The sequence below is a fragment of the Carassius auratus genome, linkage group LG30F, assembly GCF_003368295.1.
Source record: "Carassius auratus strain Wakin linkage group LG30F, ASM336829v1, whole genome shotgun sequence".
Taxonomy (NCBI): Eukaryota; Metazoa; Chordata; class Actinopteri; order Cypriniformes; family Cyprinidae; genus Carassius; species Carassius auratus.
Genome location: NC_039294.1, coordinates 973964 through 997010, shown reverse-complemented (window position 1 = coordinate 997010; position 23047 = coordinate 973964). Strand labels below are relative to the sequence as shown.

At 37.3% G+C, this 23047-nt stretch overlaps 1 protein-coding gene across 2 annotated transcripts in view; it reads right to left on the bottom strand.

The window, feature by feature from the left end:
* The window catches only part of nipbla (NIPBL cohesin loading factor a), a 52273-nt gene that overhangs the window by 14357 nt on the left and 14869 nt on the right, over positions 1–23047 (bottom strand). For both annotated transcript variants that reach the window (XM_026240508.1, XM_026240507.1), the window contains exons 9-32: positions 22019–22696; positions 14096–14260; positions 13561–13728; positions 13148–13219; positions 12965–13048; positions 12577–12677; positions 11990–12076; positions 11649–11880; positions 10772–10923; positions 10597–10677; positions 9481–9581; positions 9243–9369; positions 9047–9129; positions 8824–8956; positions 7904–8047; positions 7727–7813; positions 5441–5658; positions 5235–5337; positions 5046–5144; positions 4804–4950; positions 3627–3761; positions 3452–3550; positions 2459–2512; positions 2231–2339 (exon numbers count right to left, since the gene is read on the bottom strand). In XM_026240508.1, coding sequence (XP_026096293.1) covers positions 2231–2339; positions 2459–2512; positions 3452–3550; positions 3627–3761; positions 4804–4950; positions 5046–5144; positions 5235–5337; positions 5441–5658; positions 7727–7813; positions 7904–8047; positions 8824–8956; positions 9047–9129; positions 9243–9369; positions 9481–9581; positions 10597–10677; positions 10772–10923; positions 11649–11880; positions 11990–12076; positions 12577–12677; positions 12965–13048; positions 13148–13219; positions 13561–13728; positions 14096–14260; positions 22019–22696 — 3459 coding nt within the window. The remainder of the gene's footprint in view (positions 1–2230; positions 2340–2458; positions 2513–3451; positions 3551–3626; positions 3762–4803; positions 4951–5045; positions 5145–5234; positions 5338–5440; positions 5659–7726; positions 7814–7903; positions 8048–8823; positions 8957–9046; positions 9130–9242; positions 9370–9480; positions 9582–10596; positions 10678–10771; positions 10924–11648; positions 11881–11989; positions 12077–12576; positions 12678–12964; positions 13049–13147; positions 13220–13560; positions 13729–14095; positions 14261–22018; positions 22697–23047) is intronic.

The following is a 23047-nucleotide window of genomic DNA, read 5'->3' as shown; positions in this document are numbered from 1 at the left end:
ATTGTTTACCCCTTAAGTGAGGGGGAGATCGTGCTTTCTGTATTGCTGCCCCCAGGCTTTGGAACACCTTGCTACTATCCATTAGACAAGCCTTAGACTTCTCTTAATATTTTTATGTCCAGGCTAAAGACATTTCTATTTTCTAAAGCGTATGACTGATGGGATATTTGTACGATTTTATAATTTTTCTGTTTGTTTGTTGTGTTTTTCTGTTTTTAATGACCTAATGGAAAGCACATTGGTAGATGGAAGTTGTAATTAACAGTGCTATATGAAAAAATCGTCATTGTCATACCTGTGCCCTTCAGCAAGTAGGAAATATACAGAAATTGAATAAAGTTGTCAAGCACTACATTCTAAATTAAATAGATTAATCCATAAAGCGACAAAATGTATTGATTTCCAGTTATGTTCTTAGATTTACAGATATCACAGCAGCTGGGATATAAGGTAATTTGGCTGCTATTACTTTGAGAGCTGCAGCTGCTGAACCTGACGTGGATCTGATGTTAGTAGTTTAATCATGTTTTAATATTAAATGATACAGGCTACAGTGCACGCTGCTGTATTTGTGCGTGCAGTGGAAGAGCACATACTACGACCACTATATATAGGCGGACAGGACAGGAAATGTTGTTTTGCCATACATCTCATTCAGCAGCAGTTAACTGTTGTTCTACTGAAGCTTCCTCATCACATGTACCATTTCCAAGCTCGTTTGACTAGCACTCGCGGTGAGATGCTCTTCTGAAAAGTCTCCCGTTTGATGTGGTCATAAATAAACGCGTCTAAATAAATGCAATTCGTCAATAAATAAAAATAGATGCAGCAGTAGTGACAGGGGTGGCCAACCCTAGCTGCTACCTTGCGTTAACGGTGTTAAATAGTTTTTACCGCCGTTAAATTGTAAAAATTAATCACCTGCGACAAGCTAATTTTGACAGCACTACATGAAACATAAAAGCCTGATATATCAAATAAATATATGATACTCAAGAAAAAGTACACATGCAAACTTTTTCAATATTTTGCTGTATATTTTCAATATTTTGGTTCAATAAACTGCTCCATTTCAATAAAATGTAATTTTTTCTGACTATTAGTTCATACATCAGGCTTTACAGTAGGGCCGTCAAAAAAAATAAATCGAATTTCGAATTTGTCGAATTTAAAATAAAAATCCACATTTGAATGCAAAAACGTCGCATTCGAATTTAAGGTGTGCATTAAGGAAGCTGCCTTATAAGCCCCGATACTTCACAGTCTGTGTTCCATTCCATCTCACCGCGCGCACAGCCGTGTCTACACAACTTTCAAAGGCGAAAAAGCTCGACATGCAGTACCTGGAGTCTCATCATTCACCTTCTGTACATGCACCGTCCGCGCGGTCTCTAAAAAAGCCTGCATGCAGATGACGAAAAGGACATAATGCAGACAGTGTGCGGACGGCCGAAGTATACTAGAACTTTATCAGTGGTGCACAAGATGCGATGACGATATATGTGGCATTGCATTATAAGGTTTTGTTAGCCTATCCAGTTGAAGCCACTACAAAAAAAAAAAAAAAAAAAAAAAAAGAAAGAGAACATCAATGTGGAGAAGATCTTGTTTACGTCAAAACTGAAACCAAGCCGTTCATACAGAACAAATATTTCGCACATGTTCTAGAAGGACACCGTTGGACTCGCATCTCGCACAGGAGAGCCGCATGTTTAGAAAGACATGTAAAATGAATGTATTTAATTTAATCTTTAAAAAATATTTTGAGACTTTATGGTGGGTTTTTTGTTCCCCATCCTACTGCATCTCATGTTTTTAAATGAAAAAATGTATTCTGTGTGACTGGTTTTCCGCCCTTTTTATTTATTTAACAATGCATGCAAACTTAACACTGTTTTGTTTATAGTTCTTTAAGCAACTTAATAATAATTGGTTCATAAACATTATTTTAAATATTAAGTCGTTTTTTCACAGTCATGTATTCTAATGCTTTGAATAAACATGCAGTAATATTTTGCTCGATATCTTGAGGCCTCAGCCTCAAATGCCAAAGCTTTTCTTCACCTTAACTGAAATTATGCATTTTAAATTCGAATATAATTCGAATCTTGATCATACTTAAGTAAAAAATTCTAATTTAGTTTTTCAGCTATTTTGACAGCCCTACTTTAAAGGATTGATTTCAACTGATTTGCTGAAACAAATCAGATTTCTAGAAGCATGTGCGCACCTGCAATTGCCTCCTCGTATTTGAGGATGTACTCCACAAGATTGTCCACCAACTGAACACAGGCCTTCCTGGCTGGCTTATAGGATGAGTCCTCCTCTGACTTTAAAAGCTATATAAAAAAATAAAAAAAACAGAAAGAAAGAAAGAAAACACTGTTAATTACAGCTCTACAATCCTCCAAACAAAGAGACCGGCAGATGGAAACTGATTTGATTTGAAAACACTTACATTCTGCAGGAGCTGCTCAAACCAGTCATAGCCAGTGTCCTTACAGGCAGCGACCTGCAGGACAGTAAAGAAGAAGTTCAGCTAGGAGAGGATGCACTTTTTTTTTAAAGAAAAGCCTTTTTAAGACTAGATCTTTAGGTATGGACACAAATCAGTCTTTGAGTGAAAGCTGCTTTATTCAAGGTGCAGTTATGTAATATTGACGACTAGGGTACTGCAATCCAAATTCAAAATACTGGAGAGAGTTGTTTCTCCTGCCCCACATCCTCAGGTGCAAAGCTCAAACGGGTTGCCAAATTGAGAAAGTAGCACAATTGACAATGGAAGGCAACTCTAACACTATGAGTTGATGAGTCGATATATTGCTGTTGTAATATGCCTCTAGTCATAGAGCTTTTTAGTTGGATGCCGAAACTTTTTGGGTCAGGCAGAGTCTGCGACCTCTGAACTTTCCATGGCTGCAATATGCTGTGTTTTCCAGCAACTGGCAACCTAGGGTGTTGTAAAACTACTGGGTAAACAGGCAGTGGGCGGAGTCACACAGACCAAAACAAAAACAGACATTCTGACATGGAACTCACATTTCAAAGCAGAATAACTGGCTGTAGCATCGATTTTTGGAGAAACAAGCATGTGAACCTAGCATGTTTCCTTAATATCTGCAAATGCCATATGGTATTTTTATGCTTGAGTGCACTAAAAAAAATTACATGGAGCACCTTTATTTCCTGTATGCGCCAAGGAATCATACTCAAGTTATTCTGGAAGGTCTTATGTTTTGATAGTAAAAGCAAAAGTATGAAAACACATCTTCTCAAGTGTTACCTAGCTACAACCACAATCAGCTGATTTAGAGGCAAATAATACAAATGCACACACACACACACACACACACACACACATATATATATATATATATATATATATATATATATATATACACTGAAGTAATTATTATAAATAAACGTATATAGTATAAACAGTTGGACTGACCACATCAGTGATGTTGAGAATCTTCCTATTCATTGTTTCTTTGTCGTGGCTGGCTGTGGGTGTAAACCACAGCTTCTGGAATGTTTCATTCACCAGTTTCTGTAGGGAGAGAAAAACTGTTAGCACTTTTGGCACTAACTGGAAAAACCTATCACGACAAAGACCGTGGTTGTACCTTGATGCCCTCCTCGTCATTGACCCTGCGGATCATCTTCACACACATCTCTGTGATCTTACTAAAGTTGGGCTGTTCTAAACAGATGTCTCTCAGAATCTTGATCACCCTCTTCCTCACGCTGATACCAGTGTCCTGGAGTGAAAGCACATAAAATCACTTTACACTTCACACAGATGTACAATATACAAAATAGCAGGAAATAACACAACTTAACTATTAGTAAGCCCCACCCCCCACAGTTACTGTTGCTCCCTCGTACAAACAAACGGAGCTGCTCACTGTTACAATGAAAGCTCTCAGTGTGAAAACCTTTCCACAAGATGTTCTTGAACACTTTTGGACACAGAAGGACCACCATTCAAGTGGGAATTAAATATGGAGGGATATATAAAAGATTTTAAAATAAATACGCCGGGTAAGCAGTGTTTACAGATAACAAAGCAAGTGGGAGAAGTCTCATGTTACAGTCGTCAAGATCATGGATGCAGGATCAACACTGTTCTGTTTGGGTTTTAGGAAATGTAATAAAATAAATTCTATTGCCTATCCTCTCAGGATACCTGGAATCAGTATATACACACAACATAAAGACTTTAGGTTAAAATTAACATCAGTGTCTACAGCAGTGGTCTAAAACTCAATTCCTGGAGGACCACAGCTCTGCAGAGTTTAGCTCCAAATCACGCCTGCTTGGAAGTTTCTAATAATCCTGAAGACATTGATTAGCTGGATCAGGTGTGTTTGATTAGGGTTGGAGCTAAACTGTGCAGAGCTGTGGTCCTCTAGGAATTGAGTTGGAGAGCAATGGTCTTCAGGGAAAGTGATTATCTTGGGCCTTTAAAAGGTCACCATTAACTTTCAGTTTTTAACTCACATTTTTGTCTTCACAAGTTCATTTTAAGTGGTCTTGCAATATGTCAAATTAGCTTTTAAAATAATAAACATCACCTATATTCATAAATTGTTATGAGGTCAAAGGCTGCATGCATTTAAAAAATAAAAAAGTCTTAAGCTCACATTTATCTGATCAAAAAACAACAATACTAATTAAAAGAATCATGTTCTGCTGTAATGCATTTTAAAATGTAATTTATTCCTATGAATTGTCAGCATAACTATTCCAGGACATTTCGCTCCTTAAACCTTGAGATAGTGATTTGAATTGCAGTCATACCAGTATCCTCTCGATGAGCATGTCATAGTACTGCTCCGTCAGCTGAGGTCGACTCAGCACAAACCGTCCCAGCAGCTCGACCGCTGCTTCCCTCACACTGGTGGAGTTATCCATCAACCGCCCATGAACACCACGCTGCATATCAGACTACATAACAGACAAAACCACCAATTAAACGGTCAGCTCTGCCAGAAGTACCTATAGTGTTGTGCTGCCAGTCTAAATACAGCTGCATTTCTCACCCTGGCCAGTATACTGGGGTCAACAGCCACCACCTCAGACAGACACTTCATGGCTTTGGTCCTGACAGCTATGGCACTCTCCCCTAACACTCTCAGGATCTAAAAGGAAATACAAAATGAAGCATTAGTTAGGCACATTAATACCAAGTGGAAACTGATTAGGAGTACATTTCAGACCAATCTTCTCACCTGTGTCAGGTAGATGTCAAAGCTCTGAGAGAAGGGTCTGGTGGAGGCCAAGTAGCGTACGATAAGGCAGGCGTCCTCATAGTCCACAGTGTCTGAATTCATCCTGCCAAAAGATTTATTTAATAGCCCAATATAACCATTATAAGAGTCTTGACTGAGGCTGAGGATGTTACATCATTAAAGCAGAGATATTTGTGTGGTAATACCTGAGAGTAGCAAATTGATTGGGAGTTGATTTAATGACGATGTGGAGGAATTTCTTGCGAGTTTCTGCACGTTGCATGATGTCTCCGGTGGCCTGGAGCTCTTTGGCGTGCTGCGTGCCCTCAGAGTCATCCTCCTTTTGATTCTGATTCCTCATGGCCTTCTCAGCCTCCGTAGTGCAGTCTCTGAACCACTGAGCGATGTAAAATTTGCGTGCAAACTAGAATACAAAATCAGATTGAGGAATTTTGGCATGACGGTTTAAAGGCCGTGTTGCAAGGTAAATTTTTTAACTAATTTGTGCAGTTTGCTTGTTGGTAATACACATTTAAACTGTTATCCATTGTATTTTATGTTGTTGGGTATCACAAAACGGAATATAATACGAAAAAGTAGGTACTATCTTGCAGCGGTCTCCTTTCCCCCACAATGCATTGCATCACGTCACGTTGGGGAGAGAATTTACCAAAGCCCGCCTTGAGAGCATTGAGAGTGACTAGAGAGACGAGTGGTAGACGAAAGTATTCAGATAGCGCAGATTACAAATAAATAGATAAATACATAGATATATATAGATAGATAGACTACATATATAGATAGATAGACAGATAGATAGAGAGATATCGACCAACAGCGACCCAAATGCACTCACTTCCCTACAGTACAAGCTTTTCAGCGCAGTTTCCATGGGACAGCACCCAAACAAGCTCCTGTCAAACACAGCGACAGACACGCGGCTGCGTTTGCAACAACATTTTCACCGGAGGAAGAGATAAACGCTTAGAAATGTCCATATAGCTAGCATGATGCCTTCTATTTCGAGATGAAAAAGACAAAGTTTACCAGTTCTACGACAATTTGACAAAGAAAACATTGATTTTTTTTCACTCTGTGCTACTCAATGACAGTAAAAAAATAAATAAAATTATATATATATGTGTGTGTGTGTGTGTGTGTGTGTGTGTGTGTGTGTGTGTGTGTGTGTCTGTCGTTATTGTGCACTGCTGCTCGTAAACTAGCTCCAGTGCTCATTGCCGCGATGCTAAATGATAGCAACTCACTAGGACACTTCACCAACTCCACTCATTCTCCTCGGACCATGCATTACAGGCTTTGACGGACATCAGTTCTTGACAATTCCTCATTTGCCCTCTCACGGCTGGCTCGATCGAAATTACACGGCTGCGGGCCATCATACATGTTTGCTCTCGCCACCTCTTCCTCATCCCAGTCATTCGCTATAGTTCTGATGCTGCGTTCCAGGCAGGTTTTTGAGCTCGTAATCACTATTTCATATCACTACTAACGACTTTGTACCGTTCCAGGCAAGTTACGCCAAACTTTCTGAGCGCAAGGAATTGTAACTAGATGATTTATTTTATTGCAACGTTGCATTGACCTAAAATCGTTTTTTCAACGTGTACTACTTGCATAAACACTGCATCCGCAGGCAGTATTATTCGTATGGGCTGTCATCGTTGTTTCGCGTGCTGTGTGACCTCGGAACTCGGAGTACATCGATCTAGTACAAGACACGAGTTCACAGGTGGGAAGTCACGGATTTGATTGCCGTTCCAGTGCACTTTCACGGGTTTAAGGTTGGAAAAACGTGGGTTACGGGTTGCCTGGAACGCGGCATCATACTAGGCTGAGGCTACCTTTCCTCGACATCTCCCCAACATGACGTAATCACCGAGTTGCGTAAAAAAAAAACGTTAATACCAAAAACTAAAAAAATAGGTATTTAAGCCCATTTTTGAGACATTTTAAAAATGATATACATATCTTGAGTGATTTATGTACCCATTAATCAAAAGTTGTGGTTAACCTGCAACATGGCCTTTAAGAGTGGAAAAAAGGGCAAATTAGTTGATAATTAATAATTAAATGACATATAGTATCAAACAGAAGACAGCTTGTAATTTAATGTTACTATTCTCTGCAGTTAAACGGATATTATTTTAAAAGTTAAGTGTCATTAAAGTTATAAAATAACACAACGGAAATGTGAAACAAAATCAAAATTCTATAGGTACATTTAAAGTACCTATATATAATTAAAGGGATTCTCTCCACCAACTTTTACTAATAATTTTAACTATTAACCTTTAGTGCAAAAGGTTTTTAGGATAATGAGAAACAAACTGAGTCTTGCATGTCTAAAGATTTGACGGGCACGGTTATTTCCAGGTGTTACATTAACCACAGGCAATCTTACATGCACTTCAGATTTTGACACTTGATCATAGTAACATGAAGGACATGAAGAGCATCTGAGCTGGACTCACTGTGAGGGCAGGGTCTGTTTCTGCATTTTCATCCATATAATCCAATAAGGCTTTCTGTAGCCGCTGTGTCTCATCTCCCTCTGAGCTCTAAACACACATAGAAAAGGCATTGGGTTAAAAACACAGTGGGTTTATAAGATGTAGTCAATGTGTATATGTAAACACATATGCATGTACCTCTCTGATGATGCGGTCGATGGCTTTCTGGTTCATCCTGCTGGTGACGGCATCTTTCCTCAATCTGGCTGCTACAGTACCCAGATAGTCCAGTGATGCTACTCGCAGTGCCATCTCTGTCTGCTTGTTACTGAATTGGTGCACCTGAGGACAGAGTATGAAGAGCCAAGGGTCATTCAAGAAGAAGGAGCCACTCTGTGTGTTTCACTGCAAACTCACTGCGTTTTTATTATTCGTCTTTTTGCAATATTAGAAACCCTGCAAATATTATTATCTGGGGTTCTTAACTGTATTTTGTCTGCTTGAACCCTTGTTTCACATAATTCATAAAACATTAGAAATAATACATGTAATTTATTACATATTTGAATCATTTTAATTTTACAAATTTTGCTAACACTTTATTTTATGGTGTTACAGTGTAACTATACAAATAATAACAGAGTAATATTAATTAACATACTATAGGCTTGGGATTTGGTTTAGAGTTGCTCACAACTATAAATAAATGACTTATTACTGTAGCAAGTCCAAATAAAATGCAACAAAAACACTATATTTTTAAGAATATATGGGTAGCTTTTAGTTTTACAGTCTATCCATCCATACACTCAAACATAATTGTACAAAAATATTAAAAAATAAAACAGTAATAGAAATAAAATATTTACATTTATAAATCATGTTTAAATTATATATAAATTGTGAAATAAAAATATACATTATTATATTTATAATTATATAATTTATATTTGTTAATTTCAGAATTAAATTCATTTTAAAAATGTATTTTATCTAATTTATTTAACACAAATTGGCTAAATCTCTATCATAAATATGCATGTGTTTTTATGTTTAGCACGGTCAGGGAAGTTAATGCTCTGCTACAGATAATGTGATTGGCTATGGCTTGTTCATACCAGTAATCTTCCCAGCAGGCTTAGCAGTAATTCTGAAGCAGGCCACTCGGGTTTGTTGACCGTAGACAGTAGATCCTGCACAAAATTCTCAAACAGCGGCCTGTAGTCTTCCTCACCTTGTTTACTGCCACACCTGAGACGTAGTTACAATACAGAACACACACATTGAGTACTGCACACACACATACAGACAAAAGAAGGAAAACAGGAGGGATGTTCTGACTTCTTGAGGAAGACCGAGAGGAAGTTCTGAGCTGTCCGTCTAGCTGTTTCATATGAGTTGGTGATGAACACATCGTCGTCAACCTGAAAAACAGTTTAATCCACATAGTTTAAATAGCCTGCAATCAACAGCAGACTTCACGGCGATAGTACAGATGTGAGACTATCTCATGTAGTGTTGTGTGTGCATCTAGTACCTTTTTGTGATCGTCTTCAGAGTCTTTCTCAGAGGGCAGATGGACCACGCACTGAATTAGCTGCAGCACCAGAGCACTAACCATCTGAATGAATATGGGCTCACCCTCGGCATCACTACTGTTCAACCTAAACACACACACAGGTTCAACATGCAGGAAACGCTTGTGTTTATCAATCATTTACAGACCAGTAGTTTAAGCAGAACTGCCATCTGAATTTAGGAGGTCATATCAATACCTGAAGTTCCTGAGGCTGCGTTTGCTGGTGGGCAGTCTGGCCAGAGAGGTGAAGATCTCCTCCAGAATTAACTGTCTGTGCTTCTCGTAACGAGAGAACACCTGAGACAAAGAGAGAAGTGAAATGCCTTTATCAGTGTCATGTTTTGACAGTTTAATTCATGAAAAAAAGAAGAAAACTAAAGCAGAATTCCAGATTTTAAACCAAAATACGTATTTAAAGCTGCAGTAGGTAACTTTTGTAAATATATATTTTTTTACATATTTGTTAAACCTGTCATTATGTCCTGGCAGTAGAATGTGAGACAGATAATCTGTGAAAAATCAAGCTCCTCTGGCTCCTCCCAGTGGTCCTATTGCCATTTGCAGGACCGCTCCCGGTAAAAAACAACCAATCAGAACAGCGGTCCGTAACTTTGTTTGTGTTCAAAATGTAGAAAAATGTATATAATAAGCGATTACACCATGAATCCATTTTCCAAACCGTGTTTTTGGCTTGTCCTGAATCACTAGGGTGCACCTATAATAAGTGTTTATATTCGGACTATTTTAGATTGCTTCGGGGGTACCGCGGCGGAGTAACCCAGTACCTTTGTGATTCTTCATAGACATAAACAGAGAGAAGTAGTTCCGGCTACGATGTTCTTCCGCAAGACGCAAGCAGTTCTGTTTATTAACCGCTAGAGCGTCAAAAGTTACCTACTGCAGCTTTAAGGATAAAAATCCCAATAGGTCATTTTGGAAAAAAAATAAGAATTTTGCTGTTAAAATTTAATTTTATTAATTATTAATTAGATTTTATTAATATCATTGTAATAACTTATTTCATAATTAATTACATCTTGTAAGTATTTTCATACATTTTGGCATAAAATAAGAAATAAAAGAAAAAAGAAAGAAAAGGTGAAAATAGCTAAAAGTTTTGCTATTTAATTTTGAAGATTTTATCACATTTATAGGATTATATATGTTATACTTAGAAATCTCACAGTAATTATTTCATATGATATCATGCTAAATAGACTAGTGAGATGTAAATTTATCATTGATGAAAAATGCTTTCAGTGCATGATAAACCAGAAGCACAAGGTTGTGCATCTAATCCAAGAAAACATACCGCTGTCACCAGCTTTATGGCACACAGCTGCAGCTCACTGACATTCTCCACAAAGAAAGGAGTAATGCCCATTGAAGAGACCTGCAGAAGAACAAAACACAGCGCGATACAACATACAACAATTGTAAATAAACTATAGAGCATACAAAAATATACTGCGTCAATCAGTTCCTACCTGCAATATTGTTGTATCGGTCAACAGCTGAATTTCCAGCAGCTCTGAGATGTTGCTGACGACTTCACACACTTTGTTATAGAGCATGATGATGACTCTCTGCTTGGCGGTGGAGCACTTGGCTCGCTTTGCTTTGGAGCTCAGCATGGAACCTGAAACCACACACGGTTCATACCACATCAAGATACAAGATATTAGAGAGTAGTTCATTTACATTTACAAACAGTGACATTTAATGTTATTTAATGTACTGGTAATTTACAACACTGGAAGTAAACACCAATATAAAATTTGACAATAAAAAAAGACAATTATTATAATTATTAATTATAATAACAAATTTTGTTCATTTATAAAATATGTAATTATAATAATCTATGAAAATGTTAAAATTGCTCAAGATTTTAAATATGAATACCAGAATACTGCACTTGGCTGATCAAGATGTCAGAAAATTACCGTAATGCAAATACTTGTTTTCCCTTTGCCTTTTTATCCTTACATAAAGGGTACATCTTTTTTTGTGTCATACATTTGTCAAAAAATCATTTAGGCATTAAAATCCATTTAAAAGTTCTAAAGCCAAATCTTTATGTGATTATTTTATGTTTTTGTACCATTTAGACACATCAGATTTGGTGTGAACAAGCCTTCGGCAGAAATTAAGTGATTTTCAAAAAAGGTCAAAAACTGGCTGTAATTTTCTTTTCTTCCATTTTTATTTGTGATGTCAAAAAATGTATTCAAAATAATTTTCTACACTTTTTTTTCTTCTTAAAATTGTCAAACAATTAATGTAGAAATTACATATAGTGAATAATTTTAAATAAATCAGACTTGGTGTGAACAGCCCTTCAGCACAAGTGAAGCGTCTCACCTCCTTTAGGGTCGATTCTGTAGACCGGATCATACTGTGGGTAAAGAGTATTCTGCAGGTGGAACTTAGTGTACTGCAGAACTCTCTCGATCACGTCTTCAATGTACACGGCTTTGGGCATGTGTGATGAGGTCATGATGTTCAGTGCTGTCAGACACGCATCTGCTGATTTGGTCACACGCTCCATGATGAGATCCCGCCAGAGACGCTCCTCGTCCTCTCCATCATTCTCCTGATGAAGACCAGAGAGAGAAGACTGAGGGAAAGCACTGAACTACAAGTAAAGGCATCATCTGTGAAAGTGTCACTTGGAAAGACCAACATGATTAAGTGATTGTTACATGGTTCATATGTGTAGAAAGACTGGATCCATCCATAATGTTCTTCTCCAGAATATTCAACAGTTTCACCAGTTTATCAGAAGGAATCTGGGCATAAGAGGGGAAACAACAACAACAACAACAGAATAAGGTATATAGCCAGAATGGATGTTACTAATAACAGGATGGTTTTTTTTTTTTTTTTGGTCTCTGAGATTTCGGTGCGCTATACAAATGTACTCTATACAGACCATTTATATTACAAAATATTTCTATATCAAATAAATGCTTAAAGCATTTCTTTCAAAAACAATAAACAACACAATTAGTGATTTTATTGTTTTTGAAAGAAATGCATTAAGCATTTATTTGATATAGAATTATTTTGTAATATAAATGGTCTGTATAGAGTTTAAGTGCACTTTAGTTGCATTACATACACAATTATGATTTTTTTTATGTAATGCAACTAAAGTGCACTTAAACTTTTTCGGATTATAGGAGTGCACGATCATACAGATGCTCTTTATAGATGTACTATCATATAGATTTCATGGGGCTTTTACCAAATGCATAAAAAGAGTAGTATACAATAATGCATCTCTTACCCTGCAGGTGATGCCCATGGCTTTTATCTTAGCAGATTCACTACCCAATTCATTCAGCTGCTGTTTCCCTAACAACAGCTCCTGAGGGATCTCATCATCATCTAAGAACAAAGGTCAACATAAAATAGTCAAAAACCGAAAGAGGCGGTACATAAGTCCCGCATATGCCAAAATCTAAAAAGCTACTAATATCTACTATTTAGCAAAAATAGCGGATTAAAGAATAATATCATATTTGTCAGAAAGTGTGATGCATTAGATCAAAACAGACACTTTTATCACTAACAGCACCCTAAAACTAATAAAAACAAGTATTGGATTTAATTGAGTAAATATCACATAGGGTGGTAAAATCTACAAAAAAGGGGATATTTTGCCCAACCCTGACCATTAAAGTCCACATCCTCAAGATTCTCCAAGATGTTGTCAATACTCAACGAGAACCTCTTGAAAGTGGAAGAGTCCATCATTTCTGCGGAAAATGAAATAATACAAGGATTTCATGAGCATCATTCTGATGCGGGAAATGCTGCAAAGGTGAGAAGTTTGAGAAAAAGGTGAAAGGGTTTACCTTCAGGTGTTAACTTGGGCTCATACGCTTTCCTCCTCTTCTGCTTCTCCTTTGTCTTTAAACGTCTTGCAACTGAAAGAAAACATTCATCTAACTCAACCACTAATATACCATTTAAACAAATTTTTTTAAAATCTCAAATGACAACACTATAGCTACTCTAAGTTTTTAAGCAGATCTTTGATTTCATAATTAAATGCTCAAAGGGATAGTTCACCCAAAAAGGAAAATGATGTAAACATTACATAATCTACAGTCCTTTTCCGATCGTTTAAAATTTAGTTACCTGGACTTTTAATGGCGGGACATAAAGTCTTATGGGTTTGCAATGACAAGAGAGTTAGTAAATGATTATAGAATTTTCATTTTTGGGTGAATAATCCATCTCATGGACACAGTAGCTTGTAGCTAACCATCACTAAGGCTGGGTGGAGGTGAATCTTGGTCAGAGTCGTCATATCGGCTGCCTGAGCCTCTGCGTGCGTCGTAGCTTCCTCTTCGATGCTCTCCTGAACTCCTCCGGTCACGATCCTCAAAATCCCACGTTCTATCACGATCCTTCTTCTGACGTTTACGAGATGCTGGGGCAGAAAACAGAGACTATAAATGTAAATAACACAATACGATTTCATCTTTCCTACATCAATTTCACATTTAATTCAATGTTACTTGCAGTTACTTTGTAAATACTTTTTGCCAGCAATGTATGTGTGAAAACTCAGGGCAAAGAGGCATCAGTTTGGTTAAAATTTTTATTTTACTGCTTTTTTTTATGGATAAATTAGACAGTTAAGGGAAATCAGTCAACAAGTGTCCAGCATGTTAAGAAAATGTCCAGTTAGGTTTGGATTCCTTAATGAAAAACCTGATTAATATTGCATTTGATTGACTGATTTGGTGTTCCTGTGTGTGGAAGCAGACCGTTATCATTACAGTGGTGCTACTCACAGAAGTCCTCATCCTCAGAGCTGTCCTCTGCATATTTAGGCCTCTCATTGACAGTGCTGCGTTTGCGTTTGTTCATCTTCACCCGCTCACACAGAGGCATGGTGGACTCGATCTCTGCCAGCAGCTCAGGAGGAAGATCCTTCAGCACTGACGGGTCTATTCCACCTGTCCACAGAGACTTATGTTCAACTTGCATTGCCTACATCAGGGGTTTTCAAACTGTGGGTCACAGATTGGAACAAGGTGGGTCGCACAAAGTGACTTGGCTGCAGCTAAATTTCCGTTTCAATGACACACACACACACACACTCACAGTGTTCAGTCTAGGGCTGCACGAATGTTGTAATAACAGTGAAGGTCTCAGGAGCAATGTCATTAAAAGGTTCAATCGGTACGCATTATTAAAAGAGAAAAAAACTTGCTCCCTTCAATATACTATATCTGCTTGAGATTGCATACACCAGAAAATTCAAATGTTACAAAAACGGTTTCAGGTAGGCCATGTTCATTAATTTCTATCGTCCATTTGAACTCTGCACTGTTTTCATTCGGGAAACGGTTTGTAAAAAGCATTTCACATGTACACATGTGAGCAGGGCACAAACGCAGGGTTAATTGTAACACTACAAGATTTAAACATTTCCACATAACAAAATGTACAAAAGTTCACAATATTTCCTTGACGTATCATCTCTGTTTAGAGAAAAATTTGCCAAAGTTCAGAAATCTTTAGAAGATATTGCTGAACATTTATTTAACCATTGCAAAAATACATTTCTGCCTGAATTAAATGTCATCCAATTTTTTTGTTTGTTTGTATGTTTATTTAAAATTAGACACATCTGTTTATTTTTCTTTTTTTTTCCAAACTGTTTTAGATATTTCTGCATTGCTTCTTATGCTTTTCTAAAAAAGTGTTGGATTGTGCCCTGTTCTGGCCGACACACACGGAAGGATCATGAATGCATTTTCTGCAACAAAACAGCAGCGCAGATTACAGTTCACTGGAGTGAGCCTGTTTCACGGTTTTATGGACACTACATATTTTAACACCTGTAAACAAAAATTACAACTTAAATATTAGTAGTGAAAATTTTCAGGTGTACTCTAAAATAAAATGGTTATTTTTCTTAAAACTTAATTTCTGTCATCAAACTTTTAAGTAAGATTAGGCTTAAAGTAATGTCAAGGATTTTTTTTTTTTTCTAATAGATTTTGGTGGGTCGCGTTTCCAACGCAGGAACTTTACCCAGGAACTAGGGACTTTGGGCTGGTACTTGGTGTGTTTCCAACACAGGAACCAGGAACTAAATAAAGTTCCGGGTAAAAAAATGCCCCTCAGAAAGTCCCTGCTTGTGAGGTAGTACTTTTTCAAAGTTCCGGAACTTTCGGGGGCGGGACTTGGGCGCTAAACTTGCTGACTGGTTGAGTTCATGCAGCATTGGTTGAGTTCAACCACCATTTATTCGGATCATTTTCAAAATATTACTGTTATTGTGTCATGAAATTTTAAAAGTATTTCATGGCGAGAATGTAGTTGTTTAAAACTCAAATCTGTGGTTTATTTATAAAGACAGCGCCTATTTAAAAATGTGTTTTGCCGATCTCGGAGACATGAGCTCCATGCGATCAGCGGGAGCTCAGTGATCATGTATCCGCCGAGAGCAGCCTCACCTCGGCTGAACCTTCTGATATGTGCCGCTGGCTTTGATGTCTCATTAATGGTTAAACATAAAATATAATTCGTTTTGCGTAAATCTAACAGGTTATCTTTGGTCTGTATTCAATTTATCTGTATGTTAAAATTAAAATAAAAAAGGCAAATTTATATAATATTTTGTTTCATTGCAATGGCTGTATATATACTAGTGGTGGGCATAGATTGGTTTTTTGTAATCTAGATTAATCTCACTGTAATCTTGGAATTAATCTAGATTAATCTAGATTAAAATGGCACATTTGAATTCTGCCGAAGGCATTCAGAATATGTGTGTTACCCAAATAAAATAATGACTAAAAGTAATGTTAAGTCTTTGAGAACGGGTTTCTCAAGACAGGTGGTGCATAAGACCAGGGGCTCATCTCCTGTTTCCAAAATATGGTGTTATTTTATGGCGTTATTTCCCTGCCAAATGTTGAGAGCGCATTATTGTAGCGCGAAAGTACATTAATCTAATGCACGAGCGCGAATCGCTCTCCTCGAGCGTGGAATAAAATGTGCAGAGCACAAATCTCTCTGAGAGCGCGCGCCCAGTTCCCGCGTGCAAGCAGAGAGATTTGAGCTTGCGCATTATATTCTCGACACATGTGAAAGTCAACATAGCTCACGTAGTATAGACCCAGCTCCCAACCCAACTTTGAGAATAGATTAACGGCATTAATTTTTTTATCGCCCGATAAGAGTCTCACTTTAACGCAGCACGTTAACGCCAATAACTGCCCGCCACTAATATATACACATATCCCTGAACTAAGTACATTTCTGCAGCTGTTTTTATGTTTAAATTAGAGCTGAAACAACTAATCGATTTAATCGATTAAAATCGATTATTAAAATAGTTGACAACTAATTTAGTCATCGATTAGTTGCTAAACAACTTTTATTTGCCGTAAGCGGGTCATTTTGTGCATATTTTAAATCTGCGGTCACTAAAGTGTGGCAGTAATGAGCCACCGCAGGTTTTATTCAGCCAGTACAGCAGGAGAAGTAGCGAATAGCCAATAGCTGGCCTCGTTTGTCACATGCTTGTCACATGCTTCCCGAACTGCGTCTGCAGTATTCAGCGAGATGGTGGAGACAGACGGCAGTGGAGTAAGCTTGAGAAAGAAAAAGAAAGAAAAAGAAAAAAGCGGAAGATAAAACTAATCGAACGAAGTCACCCAGAGTGTGGGAGTACTTTACTTTGAGCCTTCAAAACAGAAGAGTAACCTGTAAACTCTGCACTACTGAACTGTTGAACTGTTTAAGACTTTTATTTGTGCAGATTCTCCAGTACAATGTTGTTTGCAAATGTTTAGTCGCTAAAGCTAATAACATTGCTTTTTATCCGTTAACATTTAAAGATTTACAAACATGTTCTGTGATCAGTTTGTCGTTTACCAGTTCATAATTAAGTCTTGCAGCCTAATTATGACTGAATGAGGTAAATGTATTTGAAATGCACTTGTTTTTGTGTTTTTTGTGTATGTCAATTGTTTTTTTTGTTTTTTTTTGTTTTTTCTGGGCAACCTTCTGATGGATTTTACTTTAAATTGTGAGTTCCATTCAGGTTTCATGCCACTGGCACTCAATTCAAAGGATTGTTTACAGTTTCACAGCATAAGCTATAAAGCTGTTTCCCAGGTATAAGTTGTGTGTTTACAGGAAAAAAAAAAAATAATAAAATGCAATGTACTGCAAATGTATTCTGTTTTATTCTTATTCTTCGTGAAAATATTTTCTGAAGGATTCCTTAAGCTTTGTTCGGGATGTTAAACTACTTTAGGAGCCCTAAGGACTGACATGGTGAAAACATTATTTGAAATCTCCTTGTGAAATTTGCTAGAGTATGAGTTAGTGTTTTGATTGCAGAAGAGTTTGACAAAGGATTACTAACACATAATAAAACAAAACTCCAGGTATATTTTTGATGAGGATATGACCATGCAAAATTGTTAAAATCTCTAAAAAGTCTATTTTGAATAAAAAAATTGTCAAAACTAAAATATAAGTACATAAAGATTAATCGATTAATCGTAAAAATAATCGACAGATTAATCGATTATCAAAATAATCGTTAGTTGCAGCCCTAGTTTAAATGAAAACAAAAGGAGGCAGTGGTATTTGATACCCCATTTTATTTTATTGTAAATATACAGAGGAAAATTGCAGTAGCCAAGGCGAGCTAACTGATGTTATCAAGTACGCATCTGTTTGCAGATTTACCAGACTTGCGACGTCACAGACATCACACTCCCAAGTCGAATGCACAAAGTCTGAACTACCGAGGATGCACATCCAAAATCAGCGTACTATAGTATTGAGAAACGCATGCAGACCTACGTCACCAGTCTATTTGCCTAATCTTCCCGGTACTTTACACCGCATTGGAAACACAGAAAGCAACAGGTCTGGGGTCAAAAAGTTCTTTGGGAAAAAAGTTCCTGGTACAAATGTTCCGGGTAATTTCGGTGGAAACGCGGCATAAGTCGCATTTATTTAAAACCAAGAACCAAGAGAAAACATTACCGTCTACAGCCACGAGAGGGCGCTCTGTTCTCAGGTGTAGACTACAGGAGCACTGAGCAGCATAGAGCGCCCTCTCGTGGCTGTAGTTGTTTCTCTTGGTTCATTTCTCTTGGTTCATGTCAAAGTAATTTTGATAAGTCGCACCTGACTATAAGTCGCAGGACCAGCCAAACTATGAAAAGAAGTGTGACTTATAGTCCGGAAAATATGGTAAAATTCAAGAATAGCAGAAACACTGTTTATGTTAAGTTGGTCTGTAAATCTTAGATAGTTGGATAAATCTTGGATAGTTTTATCCAAACAAATAAATGATAAATGGACAATTTCAAAGGGCCATAGTTGCAGGTAACAGTAGCTTCATGTATGTATGAATGTTTTTTTCCCTTTTTAATTTAGCTGGGTTTTTTTTGTTACATTTAACTACTCTTGCATTCTTTCAATTATTCAATATTTACTTAACTGATATTGCTGTCAGACACCTGAAAACATTTTTCAGGGATAAATAAAAAAAATCTTAATAGAGAGATGTTGAATAAATTAGTATGTTCAAAAGCATGTTAAATTTTACTGTGGAAAATAAGTTTGGCATTATAGTGTGATGACCATTGCCATTTTTTATAAACAAACTTAAAAATCAATGCTTAGGCTATGTGAAAAATAAAAAATAAAATACAAATATTGAAAAAAAAAATAATAATAATCTACATAAATGTTAGAAATGATACCTTGGAATCTAACTGAAATAAGTTAAATGACTAAAATAATGGAATAAAAAAAAAGTTATAGAAATATTTACAAAAAAACAAAAGATAATAAAAATGACAAAAGCACATAAAAAAAACAAATATATATACACATACAGTGGGGTTCGAAAGTTTGGGCATCCTTTGCAAAATCCGTGAAAATGCAAGTAATTTTCAAAAAATAAGAGAGATCATACTAAATGCATGTTATATTTTATTTAGTACTGTCCTGAGTAAGATATTGTACATAAAAGATATTAACATTTAGTCCACAAGACAAAAAAAATGCTGAAATTATTAAAATAACCCCACTCAAAAGTTTGGGAACCCTTGGTTCTTAATACTGTGTCCTGTTACTTGATGATCCTCGACTGTCTTTCTGTTTTGTGATGGTTGTGCATGAGTCCCTTGTTTGTTCTGAACAGTTAAACTGAGCAGCGTTCTTTAGAAAAATCTTTAAGGTCATGCAGATTCTTCAGTTTCCAGCATCTTTGCATATTTGAACCCATTCAAGCAGTGACTTTATGATTTTGAGATACATCTTATCACACTGAGGACATTTGAGGGACTCAATCACAACTATTTAAAAAGATTCAAACATTCACTGATGCTCCAGAAGGAAACAAGATTCATTAAGAGCTCGGGGGTGAAAACTTTTGAACACGGTGAAGATGGCCAAATTTGTCTTATTTTGTTGAAATATAATTTTTTTCCATTTAGTTCTGCCCTTCGTAAGCAACAGAAGATACTTGTATGTTTCCCGGTACACAAATTAAGTACAATTTACCTCGATCTTCAAATTCCAAAAGTTTTCACCCCCCAGCTCTTAATGCATCTTGTTTCCTTCTGGAGCATCAGTGAATGTTTGAATCTTTTTAAATAGTTGTGTTTGAGTCCCTCAAATGTCCTCAGTCTGAAAAGATGCATCTCAAAATCATAAAGTCACTGCTGGAAAGGGTTCAAATATGCAAAGATGCTGGAAAACTGAAGAATCTGCAGGACCTTAAAGATTTTTCTGAAGAACGCTGCTCAGTTTAACTGTTCAGAACAAACAAGGGACTCATGCACAACCATCACAAAACAGAAAGACAGTCGAGGATCATCAGGTAACAGAACACAGTACTAAGAACCAAGGGTTCCCAAACTTTTGAGTGGGGTTATTTTAATAATTTCAGCATTTTTTTTGTCTTGTGGACTAAATGTTAATATCTTTTATGTACAATATTTTACTCAGGACAGTACTAAATAAAAAATAACTTGCATTTAGTATGATCTCTCTTATTTTTTGAAAATTACTCATATTTTCACAGATTCTGCAAGGGGTGCCCAAACTTTCGAGCCCCACTGTATATATATATATATATATATATATATATATATATATATATATATTAGGGGTGTAACGGTATGTGTATTCGTACCGGACCGTTTTGATACAGGGCTTTCGGTATGGTGCACGTGTGTACCAAATGACCGAATGCAATATTTTGTGTGAGGAACACATGTACATTTTCGTGTTTCCAAACGAACACATTAAGTGGCGGAAGTCTCCGAGTTCAGCGCAAATCCCGCCCTGCAGCTGATTTTTAAGACCGGTGACACACTGGCTGTGTAGCGTGAGCATGGCGTTTCTGCTGCGTGTCAGTTGCGTGACAGCTGCTTTGAGTTTTCTGTGTCTTTACACACCAGAATCGTGCCTGACGCGGCGCTGGAGTGCTGCTGCTGTAGGTGACATAGAGGGAGACCGCCGACAGACCAGGATCATGTTTTCATGACAACAATATCTATACTTCATGTTGAGCATAAATATAAAGCCTAATGATAAAGGACACTTTCAACAGTATTGATAGCAAAAGGCATCACACGAGTGTGAACATCACTACAGCTAGGAAAAAAACGATTGTAATTCAAACGCAGCTCCCATCGGCATTTAAACAGACCTTTGCTCTTAATTCTGATCGGTCCAACGCAGTAACGAAATCTGAGCAGGTCTAAAAACTGAAACTGTTGATGCTGCAACTTTTCACTTTGGAAAAGTTATATATATATTTTAAATATGAGCAGGCCTACAAGCTGGGATTGGTAATGCTGCACTGTAATCATAGTTATTTATATTTTTCATTATATTTTATTTTATGATATTGGTTTGAGACAGAGTATTTTATTTAGTGGAGAACTTTGCAGCAGTATTATTTCTTATTCTGTTTTATTTTATATATATTTTATTAAAAAGTATTTTTTTTAAAGTGTAAACAAATTGTAAAAAAAAAAAAAAAGTTTATAGTAATGAACAACCTGCAGTTTAATGTTTGCATTTCTTTCCCTTACGGTACAGAAAACGAACCGAACCGAACCGTGACTTTAAAACCGAGGTACGTAACGAACTGTAATTTATATTTATATATATATATATATATATATATATATATATATATATATATATATATATATAAACGAAAAGCAGAATTATAAACAGAAGCTCATTCAAAATATGAATAAATACTGTAATGGTAAATAATACTAAAATAGACTTATGACAATCAACAACCGTTTAAAATTAAACGTAACCAAATAACAAACCAGCTTTTACTAAATATAAAAACATTACTTTTATAAGAAATAAATACAACTATTTAATTAACAGTACAGTTATTACTGTACAATTACTATGTACTCTATAATTGTAACCCATCACACAACAAATCTGGCAATACAAATGAGACACTATTTCAAAACGTATTTCAAACAAAACAAAACAAAAAACCTGGTAGCAGTTCAACTCTTACCAGCTGGAAAAGTCAAGAAACATTTCGCAACTACCCTTTTACGAGCAGCCAAGTAATACATCACCCTGTCTGGCTGTTCATTCAATTCAAAATGAAAAAAACTGTTTTCAGAGCGGGAAACGGTTCTTTAGAATGGAAAGAGCAAAGATAAAAGGAGTTCCCCTACCTTTCCCAGATCTCCCAGAGGAGAGCCTGTTTTTGCCAGACTTGGAGCCGCGCGAGTCTCTCTCCCTCGTGAGCCTCTGCACCTCATCGATGGAGAGTTTCTGCAGGACAACCACGGGCTTGACAGTGTTCTTCACATTCACCTCTGGTTCCAGTCTCTCCAGCCGCACACACGGCTGCTTCCAGCCTTCTGGAATATCTCCTGCTCCGAGATCTTTCCTGATTTTGGGAATGGTGAAGTTTTTATCACCGTTGTTTTCACCTAGCATGTACGGAGGAAGCTCTGCTGGTTTACTCCCTGACTGAGCTGCACCCTCGGGTCTGTGCATCTGCCGCGGGGTATCGGGCTGATGCCGGTGTTCTGGGACGTGGTCATGCTTGTGTTTGAGGGCCTTCGGAGTGACCCCTTCCTGCGGCTCCTGAGGCCAGCGCTGAGCCTCGCTGGCAGGGATGGGCATGCCCATGAGGGCGTCCTCCACTCTGCCTGCTTGCTCCAAGCTCACTTGCAGGCCTGGGCGGCTGGCATTGGTGCCGGCGGCGCAGGCCTCCTGGGGGGCGAGCCTGTGCCCTGCATTAGCCCCTCCTCCTCCACCTGGAGCCCCAGAGCCTGAACCAGCTGTGCCCGCTGCGCCAGGCTCCTGCGGGTGAGAGTCCTGTTTGCGCTTCTTTAAAGGCTTATCTAGAGAGAGAAAGAGATTGCAAATAATAATTTGTATCGGGAAAATTGAGGGAGGGTTCTTATTAATGAAAATAAATGTCAAAACATGGGTCCTTAAGGCTTAATTTTTTTTTTTTTACAATTTCTTCTTTCTTTCTTTCTTTTGCTTATGCAATGAAATATGATTTAGATATATAACTACCATTTAGATACATTTTTGGCATTTTTGCCTTCATAGGACAGTTAAAGGGAGGGCGCACTATCAAAACAATAACAATCGCTTGGTTTGATGATGCTAAGAAGGAGCGTGGAATTATGGGATGTGTTGTCTTCTACCCAACCGCTGACGACCATCAATCAGATGGAAAGATA